At 35.7% G+C, this 15,880-nt stretch overlaps 1 protein-coding gene across 1 annotated transcript; it reads left to right on the top strand.

Annotated features, from left to right (window-relative positions):
* The first annotated feature begins 364 nt into the window (after positions 1-364).
* Positions 365-5,269, top strand: LOC131644055 (importin subunit alpha-2-like). The gene is made up of 11 exons (XM_058914448.1): positions 365-730; positions 931-1,027; positions 1,125-1,216; positions 1,325-1,456; positions 1,860-2,045; positions 2,608-2,771; positions 2,865-2,943; positions 3,735-3,863; positions 3,962-4,089; positions 4,192-4,618; positions 4,724-5,269. The coding sequence occupies exons 1-10, from the start codon at positions 518-520 to the stop codon at positions 4,568-4,570; spliced, it is 1,599 nt and encodes a 532-aa protein (XP_058770431.1). The 5' UTR covers positions 365-517; the 3' UTR covers positions 4,571-4,618; positions 4,724-5,269.
* Positions 5,270-15,880: the final 10,611 nt, after the last annotated feature.

Genomic DNA, 15,880 nt, shown 5'->3' on the forward strand with positions numbered 1-15,880 from the left:
GCAAATTGTTGGGGGTTTATGCCACGTGGTTGTCCAAATTGACACTATGGAGAGAGCTTATGCTTTATTGGTACCACATGCATCGAGTCGGGTCAGTTCCATAACATAAAAATAAATGATTTGCATAATGTTGAGTTGTATGATTTAATAAATAATACTAATTTTATTATTAAAACTAACACATCTAATTATCTAAGATAATTATTTTCTTAAAAACCATACAAATCTAAAATAAAATACTTATTTTGAGATGGAGGAGGTAATTTGATATTTGATATCCTACTAATTATTAGTAGATTATTATTTTTATATTTCCTTTCATTTAATTCTTTTAAATTTCAGAAAAATAAATCCCAAAATCTCTTCGCGTCTCTCTCTCTCTTTCTCTATTTATTTTTCCCAAAACTCAAACCCTACCGTTAGGTTCATTTCATTCATCAATCAACCATCAATAGAGCAGTGTAGTATCCACTACAGTGCTTCGTCTTCCATCTTTCCGTTCATCACTCCTCATACGATGTCGTATCGTCCAACTGCAAACTCCAGGACCGAGGTCCGTCGCAATCGATACAAAGTCGCCGTCGATGCCGAAGAAGGCCGCCGACGCCGTGAGGACACCATGGTTGAGATCCGCAAGAATCGTAGGGAAGAGAGTTTGCTCAAAAAGAGACGCGAGGGTCTTCAACCTCAGCAGATTCCTTCCTCCATTCACTCCGTCGTAGAGAAGAAGGTCATTTTCGCTTAATCAATCTTTTGCATGATTCGTAAATTGCTTGATCACAGGGATAAATAATCATCGTTCTTTGATTGTTTAATTGCTTAATCGTTGAATTTGAATTGCGGAAGAGTAGTTAGTTTGCTTAATTATTTGTTGATTCTTTAGATTTGCGCAACCCTAGATTAGTTGAATTTTCTCTCTCTGAATTGCAGTTGGAAAATTTACCATCCATGGTTGCTGGTGTTTGGAGTGATGATAATAATTTGCAGCTTGAGTCAACAACTCAGTTTCGAAAGCTGCTTTCTATTGGTTTGAAATTGGATTAACTAATCTTATTATTTACTGTTTAGTGACTTTTAATTGATTAATTAAAGCTTATTTGATTGACTTGGGTTTTTATTTCCAGAACGTACTCCACCGATTGAGGAGGTTATACAGACGGGTGTTGTTTCTCGTTTTGTTGAGTTTTTGATGAGGGAGGATTTTCCACAGTTGCAGGTTTGTTGTGTACTTGGGTTTTATTTGTGCGTTTCAGTTTGTAATTTTGTAATTAAAGTTTTCTTGTATCTGATGTTTGGCCTAAATGTTATGTGTTGCATGATCCAGTTTGAGGCAGCTTGGGCCTTGACAAATATAGCTTCTGGAACGTCTGAAAACACCAAAGTGGTAATTGACCATGGCGCTGTCCCAATTTTTGTGAAGCTCCTTGCTTCTTCTAGTGACGATGTCCGTGAACAGGTATATTTTACATATTTTAACTTACCTTCATCCACCTTAAATATGCAGAAACTCTGGGAAACTGATAAGATTATTATTATTATTATTATTATTAATTATTATTATTATTATTATTATTATTATTATTATTAAGTATTGAGGTCTAAACATTTTGTGCATGTTAATAAAATGAAATAAAAGGGATACCTATCAAGTCTCAACTACGAAACTTGGTTTTGTTGATTTTTGGATTTTGATTTTATAAATACTTTTGTGGGTGCATTATGTTTCTACTGAGTGGTTTTATTTATTTGTGTACTAGATATCAGAAAAACAATAATAGAACCTTATAAATTGCACTTTTTCCAGTATCTTTTCTTGTAAACTAAACATTTCTCCTGTTGGGTTTTTTTTTTTTATGCAGGCAGTTTGGGCATTAGGAAATGTTGCTGGGGATTCTCCTAAATGTCGTGATCTTGTTCTCGGCCAGGGGGCTTTGATTCCTCTTTTGGCACAATTGAATGAACATGCCAAGCTTTCTATGCTGAGAAATGCTACTTGGACACTTTCAAACTTCTGCAGAGGCAAGCCACAGCCCCCTTTTGATCAGGTAGAAGAATATGCATTGCTTATTCATTATGAATCCAATAATTCAGTCCTGACAATAATTTTTCTCTAACTGTTACTTTTCTTTATTATACTCCAATCCTTTGCAAGGTCAAATACTAGAGTGGTAGTCATTGTTTAAATTTTCCTTCTGTAACCTTCATAGGAAACGAAGAGGGATTGTAATACTCAACTATTTTCTGTTTAATTTTCATATTGAATCAATAGTATGTTTACAGACCCTATAGATTAGCGTGTTTATGTTCTAGCATTATACAGAATACTTAAGTAGAGCTGGTCTTCCCGTTGAACAACACTATTCAGCCTTTTCTTTATTTTCTTAAGCGACATCTTTCACGTGTTCTATCGTGGAATTGCTGAGAATGCAATTGGCCAGCCACTTGTACAACCAAATCTTAACTGTTGTCCATGTTGTCCATGTCTGTGAACTTGGAGGGTTATCTGTTAGCTCAGTATTTGGTTTGTCCAATATCTGTTTTACTGCTTTTGCTGTGTTGCTATAATGTTTTATTCTATGGACCTCACATTTTACTATCTTTTTACAGGTTAAACCTGCACTTCCTGCCCTTGCTGGTCTTATTCATTCAAATGATGAAGAAGTCTTGACTGATGCCTGCTGGGCACTTTCATATCTTTCTGACGGTACAAATGATAAAATTCAAGCTGTAATTGAAGCTGGTGTTTGTCCCCGACTTGTGGAGCTTCTACTGTGAGTAACCTCACATCTCAAATTCAGCCATGCAAGAATGCATGTGCCACTGTTGTTTTTCTGATAATTTCTAAATGCTCTACTTTTGTTCAGGCACCCATCTCCTTCAGTGTTGATTCCTGCTCTTCGCACTGTTGGAAACATAGTCACTGGAGATGATATGCAAACTCAGGTATTGACTTTTGGAGCAAATCTTGTAGCTGTTTTGCTCATTAAGTTACTTTGCCTTCTATAGTAGCTTTACTCTTGTGTTTTTGTTGCTATGTGCAGCAAGTAACTTTGCCTTTCTGTATTACGGATAAATAAATTACTGCTACCAGGGGTTATAAGGTGGGATGGGTTGGGGAAGGGACAGAAGTGACTGAGTGATAAGGAGATCAGAACAAACTAGCTACTAACATTTGCTATTAAAAAAAAAAAACTGGGAGCATGGTATATTATTTGCAATGTCCTCTTCTATTTTCTTTTTGTTTAAACATTAATTATTAAAATATTACTTGCCTAAAATGTTCTAATTTTCTTTTCACTTTTGGAGATTGCATTGTTACCTTCTGTTGAAGCTATTCATCAGTCATTTTTTGCCCATCTGTTATCTTGTAATCATTTTATGGTTTCCTTATTAGATTACCAAGGTTTTGCTATAATCATTACACCTCTCACATGCTTACACACCCATATAAATGTTATTGCTCAAGTCACATACCTAACTTTTCATTGGATTCGAGTAAGTTTTCCCTGGACCGTGAGATAATAAGCTCTATTTTTTTCCTGGAAGTTTCTGCTAAAATTCTCATACCTAACTTTTCTTAAGGCTCCTTTGTCAAGTGGGGCACCTCTACAAGTTTCTGCTAAAATTCTCATTATCACTTACACAACGAAAATGACTGTGTTTCAGTGTTGAAACATGCTTTTCATAATTTTATATTATGTTTGTTTGTTTTAACCTGGTGCTTTGTTCCATAGGTTATCATCAATCACCAGTCTCTTCCTTGCTTATTTAATCTGTTGACCAATAATTATAAAAAAAGCATCAAGAAGGAAGCTTGTTGGACCATATCAAACATTACAGCTGGGAATAAACAACAGATTCAGGTACAGTTGGATTGCACGATAATTAGAATTTAATACTGTCTGCGATGTTCTGATTGCATTGAACATTTCTTTAATTCTCATTTCCTAATAATTAACAGGCTGTGATTGAGGCCAATATATTCGGTCCTTTGGTGACCCTGCTTCAAAATGCTGAGTTTGATATTAAGAAAGAGGCTGCTTGGGCTATCTCAAATGCTACATCTGGTGGATCTCACGAACAAATCAAGTATGGAGAGAGATTAATTTTCAATATTCCTCGAGGGTTATTATGGTGTTTTAAGTTATTTAATTTTCTTGCAAGATATAAATTATTCTTCGCTGATAACAGGTACCTAGTAGAGCAAGGGTGTATTAAGCCATTGTGTGATCTTCTTATCTGTCCGGATCCTAGAATTGTGACAGTTTGTCTGGAAGGGCTTGAAAACATCTTGAAGGTTGGAGAAGCTGATAAAAATATTGGCAACACTGGTGACGTGAATCTCTATGCCCAATTGATTGATGATGCCGAGGGGTTGGAGAAAATTGAAAACCTCCAGAGTCACGACAACACTGAGATTTATGAGAAGGCTGTGAAGCTTCTTGAGACATACTGGTTGGAGGAAGAAGATGAAACTATGCCTCCAGGGGATGCTTCTCAAGGAGGATTCAACTTTGGTAGCACTGATGTTCCTTCTGTGCCTTCTGGAGGGTTCAACTTCAATCAGTAGATTGTTCTCGCCTTAATGAGGGCAATGTCTTATATTTAGCCTTTTCTGGTTAGTCTGCAAATTTGTTGATGAAACCATTCTACTATCTTATTAATTTGCATGTGTTTGTTTTTTTCATTTCTTTAAAGCTTATTAAGATTTTTTTTACTGCAGGAGTTTTGGCTGGTCTATCATTAAAGTCCTACAGTATACAGGACAAAGCTGGGGTCAAATGAATGTGTTGTTTCTGTGTTCAACAAGGTCCAACATTGGTAAATAGAGTGTTGCTGGATTGGCTCGGGTATTACAATGCCTGTTTTTTCATATCTCATGGTGACAGATGTGTGGTGGCTTGATATTTTTAGCCATCGTCGAAAATACTAGACATCTCTGAAGTGATGATTACATAAAATGAATGTTCCGTATCATGATTTATTTTTTCTTCGATATATGTAGTTTGGAGTTGCTTAAGTCTTAGTTATACAATTGTGGGTCTTTTTGGCAAAATGCCATATGGTCGAGTTTTTACCGGTCCGTCCGCACCTATGAATTTTTTGGTCGATGAAGTTTACCCTAGAGTGCAGCTATTCATTATGTTATCTATATCTAGTGTCCTTTTTTGTTGATGAAAGTTTGTTTTGCAATGTCCTAAAACAGGAAATAGTATGATGCAATCATTTTGTATTATATATAGTTTCACGAAGGGCATGTATTTCTATATATTCCTGCTTCACGCTATCACATTCTCATAAATCCTTGTCTTGTGCATTGAGCATTATATTTCCTTGAATTTTGTAGATCCTTAATAAAGAACTCGTTTCAATAGATGGAACTCAATTACTTCTCACTTTTTAATCCCTGAAATCTGTTTTTCTTTTCATTTTTATTTTATTTTCATATATGTAATGTAATACCTAATCTTCAACTAGTCGACTATCTATCTCAGACAGAAAGATGCATATGATCTTCTTTTAACAAGTTTGAAAAATTCATACACTACTTCCATTTAAAAATTTATCGTCTCTGTTATAAATAAATTTCAAAATTTTCCAGTTTTCCAATTTTATATTATTTTTCCATTATTATTCATACACTACTTTTTAAAAAGTTCACGTCTCTTGTTAGAAATTTCAAATTTTCCAGTTTTCTACTTGCTAATTATTTTTTCCATTATTCTGTAAGAGTGTTTGTCTCTTTGTTATAAATTTCAAATTTTTGAGTTTTCCACTCTTTTTTATTCTGGAAGAGTGTTTGTCTCTTTGTTATAAATTTCAAAATTTTGAGTTTTCCACTCTTTAATTATTTTTCCATTATTATGTTAGAGTTTTGGATGGAGGGAAGTAAACTTTTTTTTCAAGAGGAATTTAAAATGATTTGACTGATTATTTATTGTTTGGATTAAAAATATAGAAAATTGTTAAAATGATTGAAATCAATAAAATATTTTGTTTTAAGTTAATTTTAAAAAAATTTAAATGAAAATTAAAAATAAACAATTTAAAATTCTCTCGGTTTATATAATGTGAATGTCAAATTGGTAGTAAAGTTGGTAACCATAATTTATAAAATTTTTAAATTGATTCTATAAATTTTCAAAAAATTGCAAATTAATTCTAATAAATTTTAAATTTTACAAGTTGGTCTTCATAATTTATACAAATTTAATATTAACTCCATAAATTTTTAAATAATTTCAAATTTTACATTTTACAAAGATTCCAATAAATTTTAAAAAATTATAAGTTGGTCATTGTTTTTCAAAGTTTAAACTATATAAAAATGTTCTAAAAAGTTAACCATTAATAATTCTAACACTTTGTTCAAACAAAAGAATTGAAAAAAAAAAATTTTCAGTTAAATCATTTAAATTATTTAGAATTTTAAATTAACTCATTCAAATATACTATTATTCATTCTCGTGTTCACACACATACACCACACACTTTACGTTTTCACTTTCTTTATATTCATGTTCAATTTCGTTTATATTCTTCTCCAATTCCCCTTCTTTTTAATCTCTCACTCGTTCTTTCAATATGTTCTTTTACCTATCTTGTCACATACTCATCTCCTCATATCTAGACGAACATTCTTATCATCTTTTGTCTTGCTTGAATGTTGTGTAGTATTTCAATTACATTATCTCATCAATTTTTTTCACATGCATCACATCAAGACAATGTTTTACATTGATACTAAACCAATATGAAAGATCAAAGAACACTAACTTCTTTTTTCATATATTTTTCTCCGCAGACTCTTTTTGGTTATTTTCAAAGAAACGTTAATGTGTTGTTTAAATTATAAATTTTCTACATGTTTAAGGGCTTTGGAGCGATATCAAACTTCTATTCTCCATTAAAAGTCTTTTGTAATCGAGTTGATTAATCTGGATGTGTGTTCATGGTTAATCAATTTCTTAATAACAATCAAGGCCAAGATCCATTCATTTGAAGGTTCTTTTAGATTTTCTATATCCTCATTTGGGTCATCTTTATTCTTAGCTCTCTTTCTTGTTCGAGGATTTTTATCTTTGGAATCGATTGGTTTGCCACGCTTCAAGCGTGGTTGAGACTCATTTGATTGTCCAACAGGGATATCAATTTTTATTGGAGCATTTACAACTGGTATATATGATTTAGTCACACTTTTTGGATCAGTGAATGCATTTGGTAATTGATTTGCTAAGTTTTGCAGTCAAATTATCTTTTACACTTCTACTTCACATTGTTTTGTTCGAGGATCAAGATGAGATAATGATAATTCATTCCAACTGATCTCTTTTTCCAACTTCTTATTCTCACCCCCTAATGCTGAAAAATTTAATTCATGAAAATGACAATCAACCAAACGAGCAGTGAATAAATCCCCTATTGTTGGTTCAACGTACTTTATAATAGATGGAGATTCATATCCAACATATATTCAAATCCTCCTTTGAGGACCCATCTTATTGCGTTGTGGTAGAGAAATTAGAACATACACCGTACATTCAAAAAAGTTTAGATGGAAAATATTTGGTTATTTACCAAAAACTAGTTGTAAAGGGGAAGAGGTGTAGTAACTTGTTGGCCTGATGCGAATCAATGTTGCAGCATGCAAAATTGCATGTCCCTAAGCAGAAACTGGGAGTTTGCATTTCATAATCAGTGGTCTTGCAATTAATTTTATTATTTTAATAAATGATTCGCAAGTCTATTTTATGTATGAACATGTGCTACTGGGTGTTTAATGTCAATTCCAATGAAAATTCTGCAGCATTATCAAGATGTATTTTCTTGACAGGATAATCGGGGAAATGAGCTCTTATTCGAATTAGTTGAGCTAGCAATCTCGCAAACGCCTGGTTGCGAGTTGACAATAAACAAACATGTGACCATATAGTTGATGCATTAATTAAAATCATAAAATATCTAAATGGTCCACATGATGGGTGTATTGGCCCACATATATCACCATGTATACGCTTTAAAAAACTGATAGATTCATTTCCAATTTGTGTTGGTGATGGCTGAATTATCAACTTCCCTTGCGAGCAAGAGCTGTATGAGAACTTATTTGATTGAATAATTTCCCTACTCATTAATTGATGACCGCATGAATTTTTAATTATTTTTTGCATCATTATATAACTGGTCTTGCAAAATTAGAAATTTATCATTATTTGTAAACTTCTGATTTACACTTGTATGTGCTTTTCCATTACATATTTTGTGTCCGAATTATATTTTGTAATACAAAAATATTCAATCCTTACATCATCTCCTGTTTCAATATGGTATCCATTTAGACGAATATCTTTGAAACTCAATAAATTTCTATGAGACTTGGGGGAATATAATGCATTATCAATGTGCAATATTGTTCCTCTAGGTAACAACATATTGGCTCTTTCGGAGCCTTCGATTATTTTTGAGGTGCCAAATATAGTACTGACATCAGTATTTCGATTTACTAAATTAAAGAAATATTTTGTATTCTTGAGAATTGTGTGGGTTGTTGCACTGTCAGCAAGACACATATCTTAATTATTGGTGCTAATGTCCATATTCATTTTGAGAGCTCCGTGCTGATAACGTGTTATAAAACTAAATAAAACTATAGAGATCAAAGAGAGGCAGATAAGAGAAAGCAATATTATATTCTCTTCTTTCAAGTGTCATTTACATTGCAATGTCAATCTCTATTTATAGGACCTAAGGGAGATGGAAAATTACACATAATGAAAATGAAAAACTAGGAGAAGGATGAACAATTGAAAATATGAACAGTAATTAAATGTTAACACCTTACGCCATGGTTGATAATATGAATCGTAATGAAATATAAGGACAAATTCTTTTTGTGACGAAAAAATAGAAAATGAGTTATTACTACGATTAACAGGACGACCGTTGTAATACGGTGTTACGAAAGGTCTATTTTGCAATAGTAATACCACATCACTTTGGCAGGAGGACCCTTTCTTCTTACACCACCATCATCATCATCATCGTCATCGTCATCGCCATCGTCATCGTCATCGTCATCATCATCACCGTCATTGTCCTTCAACTTGTAGCGTTACACCCTACACTTGGGGCACTGATTCAATATGTCATACTCTTTCTTGTATAATATGTGATCATTACGATATGCATGTATTTTGATATAGTACAAACCCATTATATGGAATGAAAAACAAAAACGCAAGTAAACTAAATGACTATTTTGTTTTTATGATGACAACACATGATATCAAACGATATTCAGTGAAGTGATATGAAGTTGGACCGGCCCAAGAGAAATAAAAAAATATCTGTTTTACTTAAGGATTACTATCATTAAATAGGTGCTGTTAGTAATTTTATTAAGAGTTTTTTATTGTAATTCTGGCCCATAGTCTTTAGGCCCATTAGTAGTCTAAACCCTAGCTATTTATATTGTATTTTCAACTTTGAAAGAGTTATGAAGAAAGTATGAAGTTTGTTTAATGTCAATTTCTTTTTATGCCATTTAGATCTTAATTTAACCTAGCTACATCTAACATTTGGTGCTTTCATCTCTTCCATCTCTTTCCTCCCATGGCTCCCCCTAAACCCCCCAACCCTTCTTCTAAAGAAATTTTGGAAGAGGCCCTTCAAATCACTACCCTAAATCTAAACAATGCAATGCAAGAGACTCAAGAGCAAATGGATGTAAGATTCCATCAGCTCTCCACCGATTTATCCAACCTTCAAACAAGGTTAGATAATGACAAATCTGTGGAGGACTCTAGATTTGACTCCCTCATGTCTGCCATCAACAAAATAGCTACTCAAAAGGAACTGCAGCAAGCATTTACTCCTAGTTCTGTTACTGTTCACGGATCTGGCAGCACCATCAAATCTGCCACTATTCACGGATCTGGAAACAATGCTGCCTCCGCTATTGTTCACGCTACAGTACCGCCACCAAGCATCGCTACTGTTCATGGGACAACAACAGCTTCAGGTATGCTACACGACCCAATATCTAATTCTAGGGTTCCTACACCCAATTTTCACAATCTGTCACCTACAAACACCCCTTTGAGAAATTCTGCTACTTTCTCAAACACACATGCCCAGCCTACACCCACCAGATTCCATACTCCTCACATCCCTACAACCTTCATACCCTACCCTCCTATTCCCACTATCTTATCATCTTCTCAACCTTTCAATATTCCTTTTTCCCAACAGCCCCCTTTTTCACAATTTCCTTCCCAACACTCATATCCAAATCTCTCTCATATACCACCCTTACCAACAGCACGCACACCAAAACTTGAACTACCTATGTTTAATGGGTCTAGCCCTCTTGATTGGTTATTTCAAGCGGAGCAATTTTTTAATTTTTATAATATGCCACATGAGAACCGCTTATCCTTAATATCCTTTTACATGAAGGGTGATGCCCTTAGTTGGTTTAAATGGATGCATAATAGTCAATTATTATCTGATTGGGTTTCTTTTACAAGAGCTTTAGAGCTGCGTTTCGGCCCATCAACTTATGATAACCATCAGGCAGAATTGTTTAAATTAAAACAAGAAGGATCCGTGGTTGAGTATCAAACAAAATTTGAACAATTGGGCAATCAAGTGGTGGGTCTGCCACAAGATGCTATATTAAATTGCTTTATTTCTGGTCTTAATGCTGATATTAGAAATGAAATGGCAATTCAACGATCCACAAATATCTCACAAGCTATTGGGTTAGCTAAATTGATTGAAACAAAGCTCAAGGAATCTAAACCCAAATTCCCAAAAACCTATGTTAACCCTTATCCCAAACCAAACCAGCTTACCTCTACTACCCCACAACAAAAAGGCCTTTACCATTCCCCAGCCCAATCAACTTTTCGGCCCAAAAGCTCACCCACATTCCAACCGTCCCACCTACCCATTAAAAAATTATCCCAGGCCCAAATTCAGGAACGTCGAGCCCAAGGTTTATGTTTTAATTGTGATGAAAAGTTCATTCCAGGACATAAGTGTGCTACAGGCAGATTCTTAATTCTACTATGTGATGATGAGGCCATAGAACATAATCAATTGGTGGAAGAACAACTAGAACTTGTTAAAGAGACAGAGCTAGAAGATACTTATTTTCAATTGTCTACTCAAGCATTAACCGGTCAATTCTCTCCTCAAACTCTCAAATTTCGAGGAACTATTGGTGGATTACCAGTTATGATTTTAGTGGACACAGGCAGCACCCACAATATACTACAACCTTGCATTGCCCAACACCTTAATCTAAAAACTACTCCAATTCCACAGTTTTCTGTTATGGTGGGAAATGGCTCTCACCTTCAATGTGAAGGAATTTGCAACAATGTCAAATTGATTTTAAAAGAACAACAGTTTCAATTGCCTTTCTACCTCCTACCTATTGAGGGAGCTGATGTAGTCCTAGGTATGGCTTGGTTAAGGACACTTGGAACCATTCAAGCAGACTTCTCTATTCCATCAATCACCTTCAACCACAATGACTCACCCATGACTTTACAAGGAGATTCTGCCTCACTTCCCAAACACACCACTTTTCACCAATTTAAACACCTTGTCAACCAAGACTCGATTGCTTCACTACATCTCATGATTTTTCAACCCTGCCCACCCTCTCTTTCAAACACCCAACCTTCCCTTCTAGAACAACTACCCACAGATACTGCACCTCAAATTACCAACCTACTTCACAAATTTTCCAAAATCTTTCAAAATCATACAAGTTTTCCACCACCTAGACCACATGATCACCACATAAATTTACTTCCTAACACCGCCCCAGTCAACGTTAAGCCCTATAGATACCCTCACTCCCAAAAGACTGCTATGACTACCATCATTAATGACATGCTTAAAGAAGGTTTGATCACTCCCAGTCACAGCCCTTTCTCTTCTCCAGTTTTGTTAGTAAAAAAAAGGATGGCATTTGGCGATTTTGTGTTGACTACCGAGCTCTTAATGCGGTAACGGTTAAAGACAGATTCCCCATTCCCACAATAGATGAATTGCTAGATGAACTTGGTTCTGCTAAGTGTTTCACCAAATTAGATCTACGCTCAGGTTATCACCAGATCCGAATGGCATCTCAAGATACACATAAAACGACTTTTCGTACTTTCGACAGACACTATGAATTCTTGGTCATGCCCTTTGGCTTGACAAACGCACCCTCTACTTTCCAATCAGCAATGAATGATCTTTTGAGACCTTACTTAAGAAAATTCGTTTTAGTTTTTTTTGATGATATCCTAATCTATAGTTCTAATTTTACTGACCACCTTGCTCATTTACAGATTATTTTTGAGTTACTAATGTCCAATTTTTATGTGGTGAAGTTGTCTAAATGTGTGTTCGCAGTTTCTAAGGTTCATTACCTAGGACATGTTATATCTCAAGGGACAGTAACACCAGATGCAGAAAAGATTAAGGCAATTTTGGATTGGCCTCAACCACGTTCTCTCACGACACTCAGAGGTTTTTTGGGCCTTACCGGTTTTTATCGCAGATTTGTAAAACAATACGCCTCTCTCGCCGCTCCCCTCACCGATTTGCTACGATCCACTAAATTTGTTTGGAGTACATCAGCGGCCGCAACCTTTACAGAATTACAGAAACGAATGACCGACATGCCGGTCTTATCACTACCAGATTTTACAAAGAAATTTGTGGTTGAAACAAACGCTTCAGGGGTTGCCGTCGGTGCTGTGTTATCCCAAGATGGTCATCCGATCGCCTTCTTCAGCAAGAAGTTATGCCCGCGTATGCAAGCTGCTTCAGTGTATGTGAGGGAGATGTTCGCTGTAACAGAAGCGATTAAAAAGTGGCGTCAGTATTTAATCGGTCAAGAGTTCAATATCTACACAGATCAAAAGAGCTTGCGCAATCTATTGCTACAGAAAATTCAGACCCCAGAGCAACAGAAATGGGCAGCTAAGCTGCAAGGATTTAATTTTCAGATATTTTACAAACCTGGTAAGTCTAACGTGGTTGCAGACGCTTTGAGCCAGAAATACACTGCGGAAGAGCCCATGTTACTTGCCTTGTCCTCCCCCATTCCTGATATCCTCTCCAGTTGGCGTGAATATTATGCCACAAATGAGTCAGGAAAGAGTTTGATCAGAAGACTTATTCAAAATGATACTCAAACTGATTATACATTCTCAAACGGATTGTTATTCTACAAAGCCAAGATTTTTATACCTGATTTCCAACATATCCGTCCAAAGCTCCTTGCTGAATTTCACGCAACACCAACAACAGGTCATTCAGGTCTAAAAGCAACCCTTTCACGCATTTCTGCTTCCTTTTGCTGGCCAGGTTTATACAAAGAGACAAAGAACATGATTCAGAAATGCAGCGAATGTCAACATAACAAGTATCTAACACAGAAAAAACATGGACTACTTCAACCATTACCTGTCCCTAAACAAGTGTGGGAAGACATCTCGATGGACTTTATCACACATCTGCCAAACTCCTTCGGTCACACAACTATATGGGTTATTTGCGATCGTCTTACAAAATCTGCTCACTTTATCGCCATGCCTTCTCATTTCACAGCCCAGGATCTTGCTAAACGCTTTATAGTCGACGTTGCTCGTCTCCACGGTCAACCGAAGTCGATTGTCTCCGATAGGGACCCATTATTTCTCAGTACCTTTTGGAAAGCATTTTTTAAAGAACAAGGTACAATGTTAAGATACAGCACGACATATCATCCCGAAACCGATGGGCAAACGGAAGTTATAAATAGATCGATTGGAACGTACCTCCGCTGTTTTGTCAGCTCCCAGCCACGGAAGTGGTACAAGTTTCTTCACCTTGCAGAATATTGGTACAATACTTCACATCATTCGACCATTCAAATGACTCCGTTTCGGGCACTCTATGGTCGCGACCCACCCTCTTTGGTTGATTATGTTGAGGGATCTGTCTCAGAACCGGCGCTAGAAGAACTCCTGCAACAAAGACATGGGATATTTAAAACTCTAAACCACAATCTACAGAAAAGCCAGATCCAGATGGAGAAACAAGCAAACACAAAGAGAAAGGAACTTACTTTTCAGGTCGGAGACCGTGTCTTGCTCAAGTTACAACCGTACCGCCAACAAACCGTCCATAAACGTTCCTCTCAGAAGCTGACTTCACGATATTTTGGGCCTTTTACCATCGTCAAACGGATCGGACAGGTTGCCTACATGTTGGATCTCCCATCCACCTCTCGTGTTCATCCCGTTTTTCACGTGTCCCTGCTCCGTCCTTACTATGGTCATGACTCCTTGCAAGATTTTCGCCACCTTCCACCGTCACATCTCTTTCCGATTCATCCGGATCTGCAAGGCAACACGTTAGACTCAGACAAGACAACAGATTCACAAACAAAAGACAATACGTTAAACACTCACCAACATCCTTCACGTGACCAGCTTCAAGCTTCAAGGGATGATGTGTACTTTCAGGAAAACTCAGAAATTTTTTTGGACAAAGAAGAGTGGAAGCAGAAAGAGTTAGCGGAGAGAAATGGAAGTGAAGAGAAAAATAAGAATGCTAAGTCTTTGAAGCAACTTATGCCCTCCAATAACTGTGATGTTAACGTTACTTTGCCCAGAGTTAAAGTACAAAATGGCCCCACTTTGAGTGAGATTTCAATTCAACACAAGGCTCGAGGTACCCTTTCACGTGAGTCCACAGCTGTTACCAACGTTGCTTTTCCAACACACAAACAGCTGTTCCCAACTCACAAATCCGCGGCGCCTCCTGGGACAGACACGTGTCCCACGCGTGTTTCCACAAACCCTAATGTCTTCACTTCTGTACCCGGCCCAAGTCCTTGCAGCAACAAACAAAGGCCCACTCAACTTGCACCTCCCAATTTGAACCTTGAGGACAAGGTTCTTAATGGGGCCATGAGTATTGATATGAAGTTGGACCGGCCCAAGAGAAATAAAAAAATATCTGTTTTACTTAAGGATTACTATCATTAAATAGGTGCTGTTAGTAATTTTATTAAGAGTTTTTTATTGTAATTCTGGCCCATAGTCTTTAGGCCCATTAGTAGTCTAAACCCTAGCTATTTATATTGTATTTTCAGCTTTGAAAGAGTTATGAAGAAAGTATGAAGTTTGTTTAATGTCAATTTCTTTTTATGCCATTTAGATCTTAATTTAACCTAGCTACATCTAACATGAAGTCAATATATATTAAAGATAACTCAAACGGTCAAAGATACTTCAAATGATTGAACAAACTATTCTCCCGAATCAAATCATAGTCTTGAAGATCAAAACAATAATATAAGTAGTGCCAATAATATAATACACATGTTCCTCAATTCACTCTCTTTTAAACAATGAACATTTCTCACATATTAATCCAATATATATATACGCTAACAAATCTTCTCCTCTAACATTTTCATCTCATGGAAATTTTTAGATACATGTGTAAAATGTGTTTCAATAGAATTTGGTTTTCAAACAAATTAATATTTAAATAGGTAGATTTTGATATTATTCATACCGACAATAAGAATAATGAATATTTTGTTAAGAAACAAATATTTAAAAATTAGCATAATATGCTTGTAGACAATGAAAGATTAATTTTTTTTTCATTTACTTCAAACCATCAACTCTTTAGATATAATATTGTAGCATGTTTGATTTATGCTGTTATCTTTCTATTAAAATATAAAAATGTAATTGACATATGTAGCAGCTGCAGAGCCAATACAAAAGAGTGAATGAGGCTCAATACTTCGTTTGAGTTAGATTTGAATGGTAGCTTAGGAAAGCTTTTCACGCGCAAAATAAAAATAAAT

This window comes from Vicia villosa, linkage group LG1, assembly GCF_029867415.1.
Source record: "Vicia villosa cultivar HV-30 ecotype Madison, WI linkage group LG1, Vvil1.0, whole genome shotgun sequence".
Taxonomy (NCBI): Eukaryota; Viridiplantae; Streptophyta; class Magnoliopsida; order Fabales; family Fabaceae; genus Vicia; species Vicia villosa.